Here is a 19,709-nt window from a genome sequence, read left to right as displayed (position 1 = left end):
AAATCCCTGACTATCCAGTGCCCTGAGATGTCCTTCTGAAGTCAAAGGCTCTATTCAAATGTAATTTGTTGTTGTTGTTGTATTACCCAAAAGTTAGCAGTGTTTCTGTCAGCGTGATGCCAATGCATTGGAATGCAGGAAAGAGTATGTATGTTTAATTACAACAACAACTTGTAATTTATGCAGTGCATTTCACATAGGATAACGTGACAGTGAGCTTCACAGAAATTGTATGAAGGGGGGAGTGGAGGTGACGGTAGGTGTGGTTGAACAGGTAGGTTTATAGGTGGGATTTAAAGGTAGACAGAGAGAGGTTGAGATGGAAGGGAGGAAGGAGTGATTTCTAGGAGGGGTAATTGCTGAAGGCTCAGCCATCAATGGTGCAGAGGGATAGGATCCTGCAGCAGGCTCAAGTTTACTGAGTGGGGAGGGTGAGAGAGAGTGGGGTAAGAGATCACAGAGAAAGGGATTTTAACAACAAGGAAGATGGGATGTCGGTTTAACATCTCATCCAAAGGAATGATGAATGTAACTATCGTGTTAACAAATCTGCGAAGTTTTCAACAACGCTTTTATATTCTTTTCAAAGCCCAACGGTGATTGCAAGCTGTCTAGATCAAACAACGTCACCTGTAGAGTGGGATATCCCTTTCTCACCCCAGGAGATGAGGTAGGTTTCATTCCATTTTGAGGTCTTTAGAACCATAGTAATTTACTGCACTGAAGAAGGCCACTCAGCCAATAGTGTCTGTTCTACCCCTTTTACGGCGCAATCTTTTCAGTCTAATTTATTTGTGTTTTTCCCATTCCCCTGGAGTTTACTTCCTTTTTTAGATATCTAATATTTAGTTATCAGACACACCGGCTTGCAACAATATGGCTGCAATAACATATTGATAAGTCATTGAACATTTGTCCTCCGGCCTGCATTCAATATTAATAGATCCATTACTAAATTCCGACTCTAACTCTCCTGATTTTTCAAGCATAAACACCAGTAGGTTGCAGGGAGAAATGTAACTGAAACCCCATGTACTAAAATGTAACTAAAAAAAATTTCTAAATCCACATTGTAACACTACAAAAACTGTATTCAATCTTTTCAACTACAAACTAAGTAAGTATACAGACTGAAGACATCAGCACAAAACGTTGGCTTAGTTACCATTCTACTGTAATTTATTTAATTATGTCATTTTGTGAATGACATACACTCACACAGTTCCGAACATAATGACTGCTTAGGCTTAGCTGTAGTACATATTTCTCATTAAACAACGACTATAACATGATAGTATATGACAGATTTATAAATAGCAGCTACATAGTTCAGTGGTGCATTTGTTCACATGTAGGTTTGCTGGTTTTCAATTTTGATTATTTAAAATTTTTGCCAGATAATATCAATGTTTATTTAGCTTTTTTTTCATATTTTAGCGAACATTTTGACTGCAAAATGGCCACCTTCCAGGTCACAGGCAACCACCAACATCATTTCCTATTGTTATTATAACCTTGAAGTGCAAAACGTTTAATGAAGCAAATTTGTTTTCTTTGGTTTGGAGAAAGTTGGAAAAAAACAATTATTTTTACTGATTAAAATCGGAAACCGGCGAGCATATTTATATCTTCCCTAGACCCAAGTTTCTGTATAGTTTTAACATTTAGGTTCATTTTGTCTTAAAATTTAAGGTTATGCAGAATTCCTAGCCTATCCATGCTATTCATCTTGTGCCTTGTGTCATGTTGTCAGGGTTCCTTTAAGATGAAGTTTGAATTTGTTACCTCTCATCTCCACGGCAAGGTCAATTTATACCTGGAGGCAACAAGGTACGTTTAGGAATTTTTAAGAGACTTGCTGTTTTGTTAATGATTTGCTTTTCATTGGGAGACATGACAGCAATGGCAAATGGAACATTTTTTCTTTTGAGTACACAGTGTCAGCATCAAGCACTCCAAGGTTAGGCACAGCACAGTTAAATGCAGAGTAACACTGCCTCTTCTCCAAACCCTCTCCTCACGGCCAAATAAAAATTGAGTATTATTTCCAACCCGAGAAGAGCGTCCTCTAATGCACCAATAGAACATTTCCAAGGTTGAGATTCCAGTAGCTGTACGTTGCTGCTGTATTTACTTCCTCCCCCACCCACTCTCCCCACCCACCTCGAAAAAAAAGTTTTTGCTTTGTATTGTATGGGATCATTTGTGTCCCCACATCCTATGAGCAAGGTATTTTTCAGATTGCACTGACCAGTAAATGGACCATGGTTCAGTCAGTCAGCTCATGGCAAGCAAACAGAACATGGCAACTAAGGATCCCACCACCAGGGAGCAGTTCAACCAGGCTCTTAGCCATAGCTACTGTATGAAGGAGGAGTGTACTGTATCCCTGAGAGGCTTCTCTTTTTATGCTTAATATTTATTTTCTAGGATTCTAGGACTCAAAATCTGTGTTCTCCCTGGCCAGAAATGCAATAGAATACCTCGGCCCCTCCCTTCCCTCCTTCAAGAGCTGTCTCAAGATCCTCCTCTTCAACCATGCCTTCGGTCACTCTCCTACCCCTACCCTCTCTGCCCTCCATCCCTCCTGATCGCAAACACCAGCTCGGGTGTGGATTCCTGGCTGTCCAGCGCCTTAGGACTCCTCCTGATGTTTAAAGTGCTATACAAATGTAATTTGTTGTTGTTGTTTTATAGCACCTTTCACGTCAGGAAACCATCTCAAAGTGCCTTGCACATCTGACTAGGCATCCAGGCCAGGGAGGGATGTGAGGGGAGTTAACATTTAACTGATGGAATCTCTGAAGTCTCCGGCCTGTTTGATTATAAGGGAAATTCTTTTAACCTGGTGGTCTCTCACCCTGTGGTAAACTAACCCAGGGAATGGTTCCAAACAATCGCAAGCTTTAACCCAGAATTTAATGAAACGTAATAACCATCTTAGAATGGCAGACCAAAGCTGCAATTTAAAACACAAGTTCAAACACGTTGATCCAATACTGAAGAATAACCATGAATAAAGCCCATAAGCTGTGTAATTTACAGTGAACTAACTCTGAAGTTATACTCGATAAATCTGCGAAAATAACATTACACCCCACAATGAACTGCCTGTCAGGCTGTAATCTAACCTAAGAACTGGAGAAACATCTTAGATCTAAAAAAAGGACTGTCTTGAACGGTTATCCGAATCTGGAAATGGATCCAAATACCTTACAATTTTACCGTCCTTTCATGAATTGAACTTTGCTGAGGTAACAGATAGGATCAAACTCCAGACTGTTCAAATCAGCAGAGCTGTTCTGTAATGACACTCCACATAAGACAATACTAATAACAACCTGTGCATTCAGTATAGCACCTTTCACGTCAGGAGCATATCTCAAAACACTTTGTACAAGTTACTGTAAAGTGTAGTGACTGAGTATTTTGTAGACAACTTTGCTTAATATAAATTATGCGTTTAACATTCCAGTGACAGTGAAGAGCGGAGTGAAACCTTGGGCGATAATAAAGTTACCATCTCCATTCCAGTACAGTATGAAGCTGGACTGCTGTTTTCAAGGTAATGCTCACAACTACAACGACAAATTACATTTATATAGCACCTTCCACAAAGGGAGGACGTCCCAAGGCGCCAGTCAATCGAGTGTTTGTACCCGAGCTGAGGGTTGAATGACCAAGCTCATGGTCAAAGATAAAGGTCTTGAGATGGACCTTAAAGACCCCTCCTTAAAGATCTGTCTCAAGAGCGTGGGGGCAAAAAGCCTTACCCCCACTGGTGGAGTGGGCACAGGGGGTCGTGAAGTAGGCCAATTGCTTGCCGAAAGGAGGGAGTGATCAGGTTGGTAGAGTTTTAGAAGGTCACACAAATAGGTCGGGGCAAGACCGTGGAGGGATTTAAAAGTGAGGACTAGGATCTTGAACTCAATTCTCTGGGGGATGGGGAGCCAGTGGATTGGGTGTTAGGGAGAGGAATGGAAGAGTTGAGCAAATTGAAGTAAAGGTCCGAGAAAGCTTTATCGGTGATGGTGCTGTCCAAGATGGTGAGGCCCCATGGTATGGTAAAGGGTGAGTTGTTCAGAGGAGGAGATGGTTCTGGAGGAGTAGGAGTAGGAGTCACTCGACTGGAGACCTGGAGTTGAGAGCCATGTCAACATAATCATGGTTGGTTCATCGGGTATGATATGATGGAAGGTGTAACTGGGTGGATTAGTCTCAGTGAGGGGAGAAGATGTTACGGGGGGTGATACAGGTTTCAATGAGAACAAAGATGTCAATGTTTTTGTCAAGGATGAGGCAGTGGACGGTGAGAGTTTGTTGGAGAAAGAGCAGATATTCTGCATGGCGATGTGGAGGAGATATACAGTAGAGAGGTTTGCAGGACAAGGGGAATGTGGGAGGAGGAGGATTGACAGGAAGGGTGGGGATGTGAATGAGCGAAAAAAGATTTGTTTCTGAGTGTTGGGACCAGTAGGCCTTGTGGAACTGGGGGGGGGTGTATTTATAATATTAAAAGATCATCCGCAGTTACGTTTCATCATCTGCCGAGGCTATGTTATTGACCAGGAAAGCAAGCAAGGAAGATCCATCACAGGCTATGTGGACTTTTATTTGTTACAAATCAAGAGGCAGCACAGACATGATGGAATGGCTTTCTTCTGCATTGTAAACTTTTATGGTTCTATGGTAAAGTGTAAGACTAGCCACAACTCAGAATAGTGTCAGCTACTGTTTGATTCCGTGGATGAGAGTGTAACTCGCATGTCAAACATTAATTAATAGGCACTTTAAGATTGCTGGCATTTCTCAGCAATGTCATTATACATTGCTGAGAAGTCCTGTAGCTCAGTAGTTAGAGCACTCGCCTTGCAAGCGAAACACCTGGGTTCAATTTCAGGCACGGCGAAACGGCAAGTTTCCTTACTCCACACGACTAATAATAATCCCTCCAAAACAAAACAATAATAAATTGGTCACTTTCAATCCATGACTGTTTGTGGGACACTGCTGTGCGCAATTGGCTGCCGCTTTTCGCCCACACATATACAGTCAATTCACTTTACAGCATATTCTGTGAAACGCTTTGAGACATCTAGAAGACGTGAAAAGCGCTATATCAAATGCAAGGATTATTATTATTATTATCCATCTTAACAGTTGTGGATTCTGATGTTTCTCAGCAATTTTACAATCATTGAACTTTCTCATGAATTTGAAGCCAATCTGACCACTGAGTATGAAACCAAGCAAACTTAATCTAATAGCTTCTCCATCCTCCCCCCACATAATCACCTGCGGTACTTCTTGGAACTTTATTTTTGATCATAAACTACTGTGGCATTCCGCAGCTCAGTGGTTAGACTACTCATCTTGCAAGCGAGAGGACCTGAGTTCGATTCCCAGCAGTGTGAAACGTTGAGCAAGTTTCTTTACTCCACATTCCTCTGTTTACCTAGCAGTAGGTAGGAACCCGGTTGTTGGTCAATTGGCAGATCACTTTTCTGGGGAGAATAATTCCTTCAAAAAAATTACTTTGGTCACTAAATCCACGACTGTTTGTGGGACACTGCTGTGTGCAATTGGCTGACACACTTTGACCACAAAATATACAATCAATTCACTTTAAAGTGTACTCTATGAAGTGCTTTGAGACAGCTCAAAGACGTGATAAAGCGTTATATCAAATGCAAGGTTTATTATTATATTCTGCCACTTATTATACTTAGCCTAACACTTGCTTCAAATTTCCACCTGCAGGACAATAAAAGATGATCACTTTAAGATAGCAGCCAATGACACAATTTCCAATGTTATCAGTAGTATTCAGGAAATCGGCGATGCAGTGGAAATCAGCTACATGGTAAGTAACAAAACAAACCTCTTGATTAGTATTTTATTTCAACGAAGAAAATAAATAATCAAAGATGCGAGCATTTGGGGCATTCTCCTCCCAATTACAGCTGTCACATGAGCCGTTAAGAACTGTTTGATCATTCATTTAACAAACTGGCTGGCTCAGACCAATTTGAACAGCAGACAAGTAGCAAGAGGATGTGGGCAAATTGTCTCACTCTGCAATTATTTATGGACAGCTCACATATGAAAGGTACGATACAAATGCAATTTTGTTGTTGTTGTATATTTGATATTATATCCAGTGGATGTCTCAAAAATGTTTTACAGGAAACATTGGATGTGACTGTGTATTTTTGGGTGAATGTGCACGCAGCAATGTCCCGTAGACAGCTTTGAAATGAATCAGCAGTTTTATCTGGGGGATTGTTGCCAGATCACCAGGAGAATCTTCCTTCCCTTTTCAAATAGTGCCATGGGATTTTTATTGCCCACCTGAATAGGCAGACAACACTGCACTAGAGTGTCAGCCTACACTATATGAGTTGAAAGCACCAATGTGGGACTTGAACCACAACCTTCTCAGAGCCAAGGTGCTACCAATTGTACCAGGCCATACAAGTTGCTATAAATCGTTAAACCTCTCTGCCTTCCTCCAGGGCAATGTGCCAGCATGCATACCAAACATTGTTTTATTTTTTCTCAGAGAATATTTGTCCACTCTCCCTCCTACAACAGTAATTGTTTCAAATTTATATTGCACCTTTCACATTGGGAGGGCAGCAACACTTGCATATAATAATATCTGGGAGCACTTTACCATGAGGGGATAGGCATCAAGCGGAGGCGAAGGGCGAGGTGATGATAGGCGAAGTCTAAAAAAGAGTTAGGTTTTACTGCACGACCTGAAGGCAGATAGATAGACACAGACAGAATGTCTCAAGGTTGCTTTACGAAAATGAAATTAAGGCCAAATTTGAGAACCTTCTTCAATTCTGCATCATCTTGGAGTCCTGTAGCGTAGTGGTTAGAGCACTCGCCTTGCAAGCCAGAGGAGCCGGGTTCGATTCCCGGGTAGAGTGAAAACTTAGGCAAGTTTTCCTTACTCCACACACCTCTGTTTACCTAATAGTAAGTAGGAACATGTTTGTTTGTCGATTGGTGAATTGCTTTTCCAGGGGTAATAATCCCTTCAAAAAATAAATGAATAATACTAATAATTTGGTCACTCAATCCATGGTTGTCTGTGAGTCACTGCTTGCGCAAATGGCTACCGCATTTGGCCCACAAAATATACAGTCAATTCACTTTACAATATGTTCTGTAAAGCGCTTTGAGATGTCTCAAAGATGTGATAAGGCGCTATATCAAATGGAAGGAATATTATTATCTTGCATTTTAAGACAAAAAGGTGGAATTAATTGGGGTCTGTGTCTGTAATCAAGTTTGAGGAACATCCCTGTCTAAAACTATATCTGATAAGACTGAATTGTAATAATCCTTTCTCTTTTTGTTTTACGAGTAGGTCCACAATGATGGTCCTTTCAAAATCCAGCTTCTTCGAATGACCTTAACATTCCCGAATTTGTCTCCTGCAAACAATACCCTTCTATACTTGACGGGCATAACTCACTCAGTAAGTTAGCCTTTTATTGCCTACAGTACATTTGTTGAAAAGTGCACAGTACATAATTCACATTGCAAGTCTTTCGGTTATAAGACTAGTCCTTTTATAAACTTATTGATATGCCTCAACCCTAATCTCACCCTGTTTGACCAGTGTATCATTTCCATTTTTCATAGCATCTCTCCTTGTGAATTATGAGACGTTCGGTGTGAACTAGACTAAGGTTGTTGAAGGTCATTTTATTTATGATCTGTTACACATCTGTGATGTTTAAGTGTCCAAGAAAGAAGATTTCATCCCATTTGACTAGGCCAGTCTTAAAACAAATCCTAGAGTTCAAGAAGCATTGTTATGACTTAATAAGATGCAGATACAGTCGTGCAGATGCCCACTTACACAATATATTAATCAGTAATTCAGTAATTCTGAGTTCATTGTAATAGAGAACAAATTTGGATACTGGACATTTTGTATTTACAGAGGCAAAGTTGTCATGGTTTCACATGGGATTTTTCAGTGCTGAGTATTCCAAAGAGATCCAGTCTCTGCATATGAAATTGATCTATAGCTGACTGAAAAATATATTTGTATCTGCTTCCCATCTGACAGAATAATGTGACGTGTGAAGCTGGACATTTTGTAGATCCTCTGAAGATAAGTCCCACAAACCCTCACAGACCTCTGCCAGTACAGGAGGATCTCATCAGGACCAATGAGGTAATTTTATTTGTCAGCTGAGTATCTGACACATATGGACGCTAGCACCATGCTTAAGACTATCCAAACTCGACTGGGAGTTGTATATACGTCTGCCATATGCATGCCATATGCATAGAAATGTGCATTCTCTTCCTGGAGGAACACACCCTACTTACCTAATTCCAGAGAACATTAGGTGCAGGTTGGCAAGAGTCAACCATCAGCAATCGGGCCTTCAGCCTTTCTGCCCTCACTCTCTGGAACTCCNTTGTCTTGCCCCTTCACTTGTCTCCTTCAAGGTCCATCTCAAGAACTTCCTTTTCACCCACACCTTTGGTCATCTTCCCATGTCCACTCTTCTTGGTCCTCACTACTCTTGAATCCAACCCCCAGCTCAGGTACTAACCCTCGACTATCCAGTACTTTGTGACTTCCTCTTGATGTGAAACACACTATATAAATGCAGTTTGTTATTGTTGAAAACTGAGTTACTTGTCATTATGAGCACTATCTTGCAAGCTTCCCTGTTTGTCCAGCTAGGACCCTTATAGATTAACGGGAGCTGAGTGGGAAGAATCCCTGCTCCCAGCGATTGGCTTGTCCTTCCAAATCCTGTTGATGAGCCAGACCAACTGCTCTGTAAGCAGTGGCCCCTTGGAGTACTGTAAAATCAATTGGTTCAGGAACTGGACTACTGAGGCCACCATAGAAGATCAACTCGATTCCAATACTTCATTGCCATTGCCCCCCTCACCCACCCCTCCATGATTCCGGAGGGTAAACGGGGTAATTATAGTCTATCTTTTTTAGTAATGTATATGCAATAAAGGAACAGCAGAACAGCATTTGTTGAGTTAAAAGTACCAGAGGCTTGAAATACTACACACTCTTACCCTTACCCCATACTCTGAATTTCAGGACCATAGTATTAAAATTTAAGATTAAATTTAAGATTGAATAAGACCTTTTAGAAATGCCCTGAAATTCAGTCCTAAATTAATGTTAGAAGCTCTTTTCTAAGAGTTGTAAATGAACTTGTCTCAAAGTCATTGACAGAAATCTGTCTTGGTTTGCATCGTATAACAACAACTTGCATTTATATAGCACCCTTCGAGCAAGGCAGCATCCAGAGTGCTCGACAATGGTGTAGAACGACGGCGAGCCTGCTGGAAGTGGGAGGTGACTGTGAGCACGGTCGAAGAGGAAGCTCTTCAGGTGTAACCTGAAGATGGGGAAGGAGGGGGTAGGCGGAGGGATTGAGAGAGAGTATTCCTAAATTTCGGAGTGTAGTGGCTGAAAGCGTGGCTACATTTTGCTACATCGTTCTACATTTTGCTGACAATTTTTTTTGCACAATTTACAATAATCTTGTCTTTATTTTCTAATAGCAATGTGAACATCCTGCAGGATGTGCATCCTTCTTTTGTACTTTGGATCCCTCAAGTATGGTCCAGGTTAATATTTCATTTAGACTATGGAAACCTTCTTTCATTAAAGTAAGTAAAGTGGATTACAATACTGATCACCAGCTCTGTGTAAATAAACTGATGAAATTTATGCTTCTGCAAGCAGTTTTGTCGGTCTTTCTATTTTATATTTTTCATTAGATTCTCTCTTCAACATCTTCCCACATGTAAACTCCCTTCCTGTGCAATGCTCTGTCCCGTATTGATTCAGAGTTAAGTCAAAGACATGGATTTGAAATTGGCTGAAGAGAAATAAGCAGAGGACTCTTAGAGAAACTAGGACAAAATGTGAGAAAGTATTAAAGCAGGGTGCCTCTGGGGACTGTACTATGATCCCTCCTGTTCCTTGTAACATTAATAACTTAGATTAACAGACCCAGTGTAAGGTAGTAATGTGATGACTGGCAAATGAAGCTCAATACAGATATGCGCAAAATGCTACGTATGGAAAGTAAGAATAGAAGATTTATGCACTCTATGGATGGGACAGAACATGCTAATGAGAAGCTGAAAGAGATCAGGCGTAATAGTTGACTTGTCGCTCACCATGTCAAAACAGTGTGAGTCAACAATAAACAAACAGGATGTTGGACTACATTGCTAAATCAGTTAAATTCCTTTGGATGCACCGAGACAGGAGAACAAAGCTTTTTAGTTGCAAAGGGAAATTTCAAGACAAACATCAGGAAATATCTCTTAACACAGATGATAATTTACAGCTAGCATAGTTTATCGGAGTGGTTGAAGACAATACACTGGACTTCTTTAAAAACAGTTTGATGCTGTGATGGAAGGATGACTTTTCTAAATTAACTGAGACCAAATGGACCTAATTACCCTTTTCATGCAAACTTCTCTCATGATCTTGTGAAATGCTAAGCTGTGTAATGTTTCTCATACTGGTTTTTGCCCAACCAGACAAAACTGCATTACAATTTACTTGGTTATTTTAATAAGCATTTCTTTTCTCCCATTACAGGCACACTTTTATTCAATAGGTTTAAATGTAACTTCCACGTTAATGATTGAAGATTCACAGTTAATCGTACTCAACAAAGCAATGGAAAAAAGCACTGTGAGTCATTATCTTCTGTCTTTATTGATTATCAATTTCCTTTGAAGTTCAAGGTTTGGCTACTGAACACTAATCAGGAATATGTTAAAGTTCTTACATCCATCCAAGTGTATAACATTTAACAAAGTTACAACCAAGGTTATCCTAATAATAATCCTTGCATTTGCTATAGCACCTTAACACGTCTTCGAGACGTCTCAAAGCACTTAACAGAATATACTGTAAAGTGAATTGACTGTATATTTTGTAGACTTAAATTCTTGCATTTGATATAACATCTTTTCAAGTCGGGAGAACCTCTCAAAACGTTTCACATGATTTACTGTAAAGTGCAGTGACTGTTTATTTTGTAGACTAATGTGACAGCCAATTTGTGCAGTGCAATGACCAACAAATAGTCATGACGTGAATGACCAATTTTATCTGACGGATTGTTTGCCGTAGAGACAATCCCATTTCTTTTCAAATAAAGTCCACTTGAATAAGCAGATGAAATCTCACTTTTAACATCCCAGAATCTCTCTGCCTCGTCCCATCCCTTGCCTCCTTCAAGGCCCATATCAAGCTCTCCCTCCGATCCCACACCCCCTACCCTTCACCTCTCTTGATTCCAACCCCCAGCTTGAGTGTAAACCCTTAACTGTCTAACACCTTGGGACGTACTTCCGACATGAAAGATGCTATACAAATGTGGTTATTATTGTCTCATCGTTGCACTGCAACAGTGGCAGAATCCACAACCTTCTCATGTAAGGCAAGCAACAACAACAACAAAATTACATTTATAGAGCGCCTTTCATGTCGGGAGGACGTCCCAAAGCACTGGACAGTCAGGGATCAGGATCTGAGCATGGAGGAGGGGTCAAGTAGGGATGAGGGAAGGCAGAGAGGTGGGATGGCGACCGAAGGCACGATCGAAGAGGAGGGTCTTGAAACCGGCCTTGAAGAAGGCACGAGAGGAAGCGAGGTGAAGGGACTGTGGGATGGAGTTCCAGAGTGTGGGGGCAGAGAGGCTGAAAGCCCGGCTACCGATGGAAGGGTGGGTCGGGCGGGAGACATGGAGTAGACTATGTTTTTTTTTAAATCTCCTCATCAGTTGTATAATTGATAACGTGATATTATTCAGTATGTCCACATACAATAACACATCAGCCTTACCTTGTTTTCAGCAATGGTTACTGTCTGACATACTGACATTCCTTAAAATGTTAGAATTCATTATCTCAGCATCGTTGTGCAGTGTTGAAATAACTAACAGCTAGATATTGAGAAGCAGCATCGTCTGCCTATCATGCCTCCAGTCCTAAAGGATTATCATTTGAGTTTATATGTCTGGGCTAAAACAGTTGTACTCTGTTATCCCGTTTGGCTCCAATTACTTCTCGGTATTTAAGAACCATTAGAGTCAGTATGAGAGCAGTACTGCTGTCTACACAGTGACATCACTCTGAGGACAGTGGTCTTTTGTTCTTCTCTTCCTTCTGTCCTCCGCTGAAACTACTCTTTAACCAACAAGTCAGGAAATACAAATCTCATGAGATTAAGTGAATATGTTTGAGCTCTACTTTTAGATGGTACTTTCTGAATAGTGTACAGAGAAATAATTTTGTGGATCTCTCATTTTTTGAGCATCAGAAATTGAAGATTTAGCAAAGTTGGTCTTTATCTGTATTCAGTTTCAAGGTAATACTAAAGAATCATTTCTATTTCGCTGGAGGATGAATTTTAGGAATGTGTCAAATGTACTTAATCATTTGTTCCAGGTTAAATAAACTCTTGTATCATGTTACCTCGCTAGAAATCAGTCATGTCAATTTTTTGTTATGCACACACACGTCATTTATAATAACTCAATTTAATTGAACAGGTTGGTTAGATAGTCAGGCAGGACAGGTAATCCTGCGTGAAATTAATTGTTAGATTGTACAAAGATCTGAATCTGTTGAGACAATTTTCTATAGGGTTGTCCTTCTCATATTTAGGTATCAATTTCAAGTTGGATTATATCTCCACAGACATTTGTGTCAGCCTGGTTCAGTTGGCAGAAACAACAACAATTTACATTTTATATAACACCTTCCATGTCACAAGGACATCTCAAATCACTTCATACAATTGACCCAAACTGAAGGGGGTAACGGGATAAGCTAAATAGTATTGGGGGAGGGGAAGCATGTTGAATTTCACCACTCATCTCTGAATCAGGAGGTTGGCGGTTTCCATATCAGCTTACACTCTAGACTGACATTCCGGTGCAGTGCTGGGAATTATCCAGTCATTAAATCAATGGCTGGTGAGTTGTCAAGACATTTTTTTAAAAAATCTAATCTTATTCTTAATATTTAAGAACTTGTAGAATTTGGGAAAATTAATAAACTCAGGACTGCAATAAATTACGATGGAGTAAATGGAAGAATCTTATAATATTCGGCATCATTATAAATTTTAAGGTATTTGTCTTCAAATCTAAAATCATAAGGATTTCAGTAAAGAATCTCAAATGCCTATACATACAAGGGGTTGCAATAAGCAACAGACACTGACTGAAATCGAGATCTAACTAGAGACCACTAATAGATTTTTTTCAAATCTTGTCCTGTGAAGTTATAACTTCCTACCTGTACCTTCCTTCACACTCCCTCCACCCGATCCCAACTCCAAGCTAGAGTGCAAAGCCTTGACTGTGCAGCCGCCCCTTGGGATGTTCTCAACATCTGAAAGGCGCTATACAAATATAATTTGTTGGTGTTATGTGTAAAAGATTCTGCTGAATTAACTCCTTCAAAAAAGAACAATATAAATATCTGTCTGTGAACAATGGTGGACGGTATAGAGGGAAATAATACAGACGGAAGTGATCAAATACTCAATGGGACACAATTACTTTAGTCTTCCTGGGGTGTGGGGCTCGGGGGTGGGGAGAATGTTGTTTGCGGAAATGGCAGGTTGGAACAGGAGAGTTATAGGAATATATGAACCTTCTGGAGTTTTTGCTCCATCACCTTTGTGATCCAGAGGTTTCTCCCAGGAGTTTAAGTGGGTGGAAGAGCTAGAGTTACAATTTGTGTGGTCTGTGGAAAGAAGGGAGTTAATGGACCAAATGGCCTATTCTAGTTCCATTCCTTTCTTAAGCTGTTGTAACCAGTCCAAACAAATAGTTACAATCATTCTCCATAAATGATTTCAGTAATGATTTCTGTTAACTCACTCTTACATTGTACTATTCTATCATTTATACAGTGTCACTTTGTAGCTAACGGATTGGGTAAACAGCCAGCTCGCAGCTTCCTCTCATTTTGCTCTGTGACCATTCACTAAGAGGTGTTTGAAAGTTTCGATAATGATTGGTTTGCTAGTTTTCTTTTGCAAAGTACTGTACTTGCTTCTTAGGATCCAGCAGAGATGAGGGCCTCGATAGTGTAACAGCTGCTGTCTTATTCACATGATACTCTTCGAAAAGATAGGTCTCCTGACAAACAGTCCTCCAGAAAAATTGTTCATTCATTTCATGGCTGTTTCCGGGAAACTTAAGCATGCAAAATAATAATAACAATTTGGTCACTCAATCCACGACTTTTGTGTGACATTGCTGTGCCTAATTGGCTGCTATGTTTCGCCCACAAAATATACAGTCAATTCACTTTAGACTATACTGTACTCTGCGAAGCGTTTTGAGTCGTCTCAATGACATGATATGGTGTTATTTAATAATAATAATCCTTGCATTTGATATACTGCCTCATCATTTCTTCGAGATGTCTCAAAGCGTTTCACAGAATATACTTTAACGTGAATTGACTGTATAGTTTGTAGGCTTAAATCCTTGCATTCGATATAACATCTTTTCAAGTTGATAGGACCTCTCAAAACATCTCACATGATTTACTGTGAAGTGTAGTGACTGTTTATTTTGCAGACTAATGACTTTTGTAATAATCTCAAATGCATGGATTATTATTATTAAAATGGTTGCTGCATTTGCTTACAGATGCCTAGTCACTTGACTGCAATTACACGTGAAGCACTTTAGGATGTTTTGATGTTATATGTGCTATATTTAATGCCAGGATTATTATTAGCATTATGATAATAGCATGGTAGGTAAATGAAGGCAGACTGCAATTGTATTTCAGTGAATTTAAGCTATAGTAAACAACAACAACAATAAAATTATATTTGTATAGCGCTTTTCACATCGGGAGAACGTCCCAAGGCACTGGACAGACAGAGTTATGGACCCGAGCCGAGGGTCGGGGTGGGGGAGGGGGGGAAGCAGGGGGATCGAAAGCATGGTCGAAGACGAAGGTCTTGAAGGTGGCGAGGGAGGGGGTGAGACGGAGGGACTGCAGGATGGAGTTTCAGAGGGTAGGTGCAGAGTAGTGGAAGGCCTGCCCGCCGATAGGGGGGGACGTGAAGCAGGCTGGAGCCCGCTGAGCGGAGGTAGCAAACAGGGTGGTAGGGGGTTAGGAGGTCGGAGAGGTAGGAGAGAGCAAGACTGTGGAGAGCTTTGAAGGTGAGGTTCAGGATCTTGAACTGTATCCTCTGTGCGATGGGAAGCCAGTGGAGTTGGGCGAGGATGGAGTTGATAGAGTCGCAGAGCCTGGTGCGGGAGAGGGCACGGGCTGCAGAGTTCTGGATGATCCGCAGCCTATGGAGGGAGGAGTTGGGGAGGCCGACAAGCAATGAGTTTGCACAGTTGAGCCTCGATGTAATGAAAGCATGCGTGAGGGTTTCGGTGGCCTGCGGAGTGAGACAGTGTCGGAGCCGGGCAATGTTGCGGAGGTAGGGGAAAGCAGAGCGGGTCATGGCGCAGATGTGGGGTAGAAAGGATAGTTGAGGGTCAAACAAGAACCCAAGTTTCTGGACTGGCTTAGCAAGTGGAGTGTGCAACCATGGATGGTGATGGGGTCAGCGCCTGAGGTGAGGAGGCACTGATAGCAGCCAATCAGGAGAGCCTCGGTCTTGTTGACGTTCAACAGAAGAAAGTTAGCTCTTATTCAGTAAAGCTTTTATAAGAGGACTGTACTAGATCCAGAATAGAACCCGAAGATATTTACATAGTCCATAGAAATTTTATAGTTTAAGGAAAATTATCCTCTGTCCAAATCTTCAGAAACAGAAGGTGAATTTCTGGCCCAGAATCGTTAGCATGTAGTTAGTTAGACCAGAAGTAAGCGATTACACAGTCAAAGAATGACTGTGTGTGGGAAACTCTGTACGCTGCACGATACCAGAGCCTGCCAGCAGTAACTATGAAGTTGCTCATTGTAGAATATTTTATGGGGAATACAGAAGCATTTTCTGTTCAAACAAATATCAGAGCCTGTGCAGAACAATACCGCAGAACTCAGAAATGTCAGTGTGCAAACAACTGCAGTGAAAACTGGGATGTTTTATTTACTTAATGTGTTAATTATCAGTCGATGAGTTGCTGTGTTGGTGTTGGTCACTCTGCGCACCCCCACCCCCACCCCACCAAAACAGTTCACAAAGTCCCATATCAGCATGTTGACCTCACAGTCTAGGCTGGCACTTTAGTCAGTACTGGTGTGTGTTGTATATTAGGGTGTCCTGTCCTTCGGATGTTAAACCCAGGCCCTATCTTCCTGTGCAGATGGACATTAAAGATCCCATGTCCTGGCCAACAATCCCCCAAATAAAAAATTGCTCACTTACTTCATGGTTGTTTGTGGGACATTACTATGTGTAAATTAGTTGTCGAGTTTGCTTACCAAAAATACAAAGTCACTGTGTATTTTTGGTAGGCAAATGAAACAACCAATACCCCGTGAAGTACATTGAGACAGTCCAGCAATGACAAGGTGTTATATCTAATGCAAGGATTAATAATCTTTATTGATGACACACAAATCTACTTTGCCTCCTCCAGTACCAACTCCAGGTCTGCTGATGTTCTATCAGCTTGTCTGGCAGGGCCTGGACAAATTTCCTGCAGCTGAATGTGGACAAGACAGAAGCCATACTTCTTGGCTCATGTCAACGTCTTCACTCTTGTGCATCTGAACTCCTCAACTTCCCTGGGCTCTCCCTCAGACTCACTGAACCAGTGTGCAATCTAGGCATCTGGTTTGACCCTGAGCTGTCCTTCCTCCCCCACATCTAGTACCTGACTAGGACCTCCTTCTTCCATCTCCTCCACATTGCCCATCTCAGACCGTACCAAATGCAGCGAAAACTCTTGTGCATGCGTTTGTCACCTCCTGCTTGGAGTACTCCTTACCTCTCCGACCTCCTCACTCCCCTATCCACCACCCAGCACCTCCGCTCAACAGGCACCAGCCTCCAGCCCATCCCTCGCACCCTCTGCCCCACCATCAGAGGTCACGCTTTCAGTCACTACGCTCCGAAACTCTGGAACACTCTCCCTCAGTCCCTCCACCTTGCCCACTCTCTTTTTCAAATCCCGCCTGAAAATCTTCCTCTTCGACCTGCTTACGCCATCTTCCCCCACCCCGGCTCGGAGTCAAACTCCGCCACTGTTAAGCGCTCTGGGACGCTACCCTGCATGGAGGGCACTATATAAGTGCAAATTGTTGTTATTGTCATTAGAACCATTGCCCCAAGACATCAGCCAGGCTGCACATTGGGCATCCGATCAGTAGAATACTGTTGAAAAACAATAGAAAGATTGGAGCTGACCCATTATCCCACTAAATGGAAGTCTAATGCATGATGGAGTCGCACATGGAAGCAGCCCAACTAATCCAGTCAATGGTACATATAGTGCCTTTGGTAATGTTGTCCACTAACGTCAAAGGCACTACATGTACTAACACCAAAGACATTATAAGTACCCCTTTATAATAATATAAAATAATAATCCTTGCATTTGATATAGCACTTTTCATGTCTTCTAGATGTCTTGAAGCGCTTCACAGAATACACTGGGAAGTGAATTGACTATATTTTGTGGGCGAAATATGGCAGTCAATTGTGCACAGCAGTGTCCCACAAACAGTCGTGGATAATGGTGCCTCGCCAAAAGTACTTCATATAACTGGAATTTCAGATTGTTATAAAGTGTTTCTGATTTTTTTAAAACTCTTCTCATATTAGCAAATCCAAATGCTTACGGTTTGCTTTCTTTCAACTTACAGGTGACTTTAACTGTGACAAAAGAATTACGTGGGGGAATCCCTATATGGGTTATCGTGCTGAGTGTACTTGCTGGCCTGTTACTTCTTGCACTTTTAATATTTGGGCTGTGGAAGGTAAGTGTCACATTGCCTTAGAACCAATTGCAAAGCAAAAATTCTTTATTCCCCTTCATATTTAATAGGCAGTACAGGGATTGGTAAAACGTAGCCATTTTTAAAGATTCAGCATTTTAATGCTTCGAAGTAAAGCAATTTCCACTTTAAGTCAAGATTATCGCAGCTGCAAAGAAGCAAGATGAACAGAATATCTATTCAATAATATTTCTGAATCCAAATTCTTGCTGTATTGTGCATTTTTGAAGTGTAGTAAGAAAATCTACTGTGTTTCAAAGCAGTGTTTTTTTTCATAGAGGAATGCCTGGACAGAATTATAATTGAAGTGCCTAATTTTAAAAAAGCATGAATACGTTTTTGACTTCATGCTTTTTTTTAATCTGTGTGAGCCAGGCTGGCTCAATTATTAGCAATCTCACCTCTGACCTTCTTGGCTGTTTGTGGAACTTTGCTGTGTGTAAATTGGCTACAGCATTCGCCTACAAAATACATAAAATACAGTACCTTAGGTAAAACGCTTTGAGACGCAATTTTATTGCCCCAAAATTGTGGAACACTCTCCCTCAATCCCTCCACCTTGCCCCCTCTCCCCTTTTTCATATCCCGACTGAAAACCTTCCTTTTCAATTGTGCTTACGGTGACCTCCCCCCCCCCCCAGTTTGGAGTCAGGCTGCACCACTGCTTAGCACTCTGAGACACTAGCTACCCTGTGTGGAGGGCACTATATAAGTACAGGTTGTTGTTGTAAGATTTCTGCAGTTCTTAAAATTACCGGTCTTCCAAATTAAGATTGAATTTACCACTTTTAAATATTCTGCATGTTCTTAAGCCAAGACAGTAAACTATTTTTGACCTCTTCAGACTTGTCCACAGTAATACCAATAACATCAATCCCCAAAGTTTACAACCTAACGATCTCACAGTCTGAAAATCTGCCTGTTAGATTCTGAACAGTATAAGCATGTGATTCTTTGTTTGTAAAAGGAATATAATTTTAAGTCGATACGATTCTGTTTTTATTCACAGGCTGGCTTTTTCAAACGCCCTTTAAAAGAAAAGATGTGAATGTTCCCAAGAAGCTCTTAGAAACACAGAAGAATGGAAGGTTGTGCATGTTGCTAGCCTTTCATTGGATCATTAAAGAAAGCTGTAAAGTTAGAATGAGAAAGAGATGAAAATAATTTGCATAGAATAAAGTACACTGTACAGCACAGAAACAAGCCATTCAGACCAACTAATCTGTTGCGGTGTTTATACTCCATGCAAGCTTCCACCTCTCCTAATACCCCCCTATGCCCCTCTATTCCCTTCTTTCCCCATGTCTGCACTCACTTTGCCCTACCTCCCCCAACCCCCCACCCCCCCCAATCCCATCATCATAAAGCTGCACAGTAGATTTTAATACTCCCAGGCAATCGTTTGCGTATACTGTACATGTAATATGTGCAGAACAGTTTTATTGTCAGCTTCTGGTAAATTACATTGCCAAGGATGGAAAAAAGGTTAACCAAAGTCTCTTTTCATTTGTTAATACAGTGTACATATTTGATGTTTTTATTGTATATTATTCATAGCATATTTGTACATTTGAAGTCATTTTATTTCTTACACTGTTCTAATCAGTAGGGTGTCAAACCTCTTGCCCTTTGAATCAGTTACTTTGATTGTGATAAATGGCCATGATAGGCTCAGAATTCCACCTGGGCTTAATCTTTAAGACACTTTTGTCTTAAATGTATGTAGGCTGACTGTG

The 19,709-nt window shown here is 41.0% G+C and overlaps 1 protein-coding gene across 1 annotated transcript in view; it reads left to right on the top strand.

The window, feature by feature from the left end:
- The window catches only part of itga1 (integrin, alpha 1), a 92,766-nt gene extending 73,322 nt beyond the window's left edge, over positions 1 to 19,444 (top strand). The window contains exons 22-31 of the mRNA XM_007892203.2: positions 590 to 670; positions 1,754 to 1,830; positions 3,476 to 3,565; positions 5,761 to 5,863; positions 7,382 to 7,492; positions 8,093 to 8,200; positions 9,571 to 9,678; positions 10,628 to 10,723; positions 17,842 to 17,955; positions 18,983 to 19,444. Of these exons, the coding sequence (XP_007890394.1) occupies positions 590 to 670; positions 1,754 to 1,830; positions 3,476 to 3,565; positions 5,761 to 5,863; positions 7,382 to 7,492; positions 8,093 to 8,200; positions 9,571 to 9,678; positions 10,628 to 10,723; positions 17,842 to 17,955; positions 18,983 to 19,021 (927 nt within the window). The 3' untranslated portion in view covers positions 19,022 to 19,444. The remainder of the gene's footprint in view (positions 1 to 589; positions 671 to 1,753; positions 1,831 to 3,475; positions 3,566 to 5,760; positions 5,864 to 7,381; positions 7,493 to 8,092; positions 8,201 to 9,570; positions 9,679 to 10,627; positions 10,724 to 17,841; positions 17,956 to 18,982) is intronic.
- The last annotated feature ends 265 nt before the right edge of the window (positions 19,445 to 19,709 follow it).

Source organism: Callorhinchus milii, unplaced genomic scaffold (assembly GCF_018977255.1).
Source record: "Callorhinchus milii isolate IMCB2004 unplaced genomic scaffold, IMCB_Cmil_1.0 Scaffold1, whole genome shotgun sequence".
Taxonomy (NCBI): domain Eukaryota; kingdom Metazoa; phylum Chordata; class Chondrichthyes; order Chimaeriformes; family Callorhinchidae; genus Callorhinchus; species Callorhinchus milii.
The sequence above is the reverse complement of the archived record's forward strand: the minus strand, read 5'-3'. Positions and strand labels throughout refer to the sequence as shown.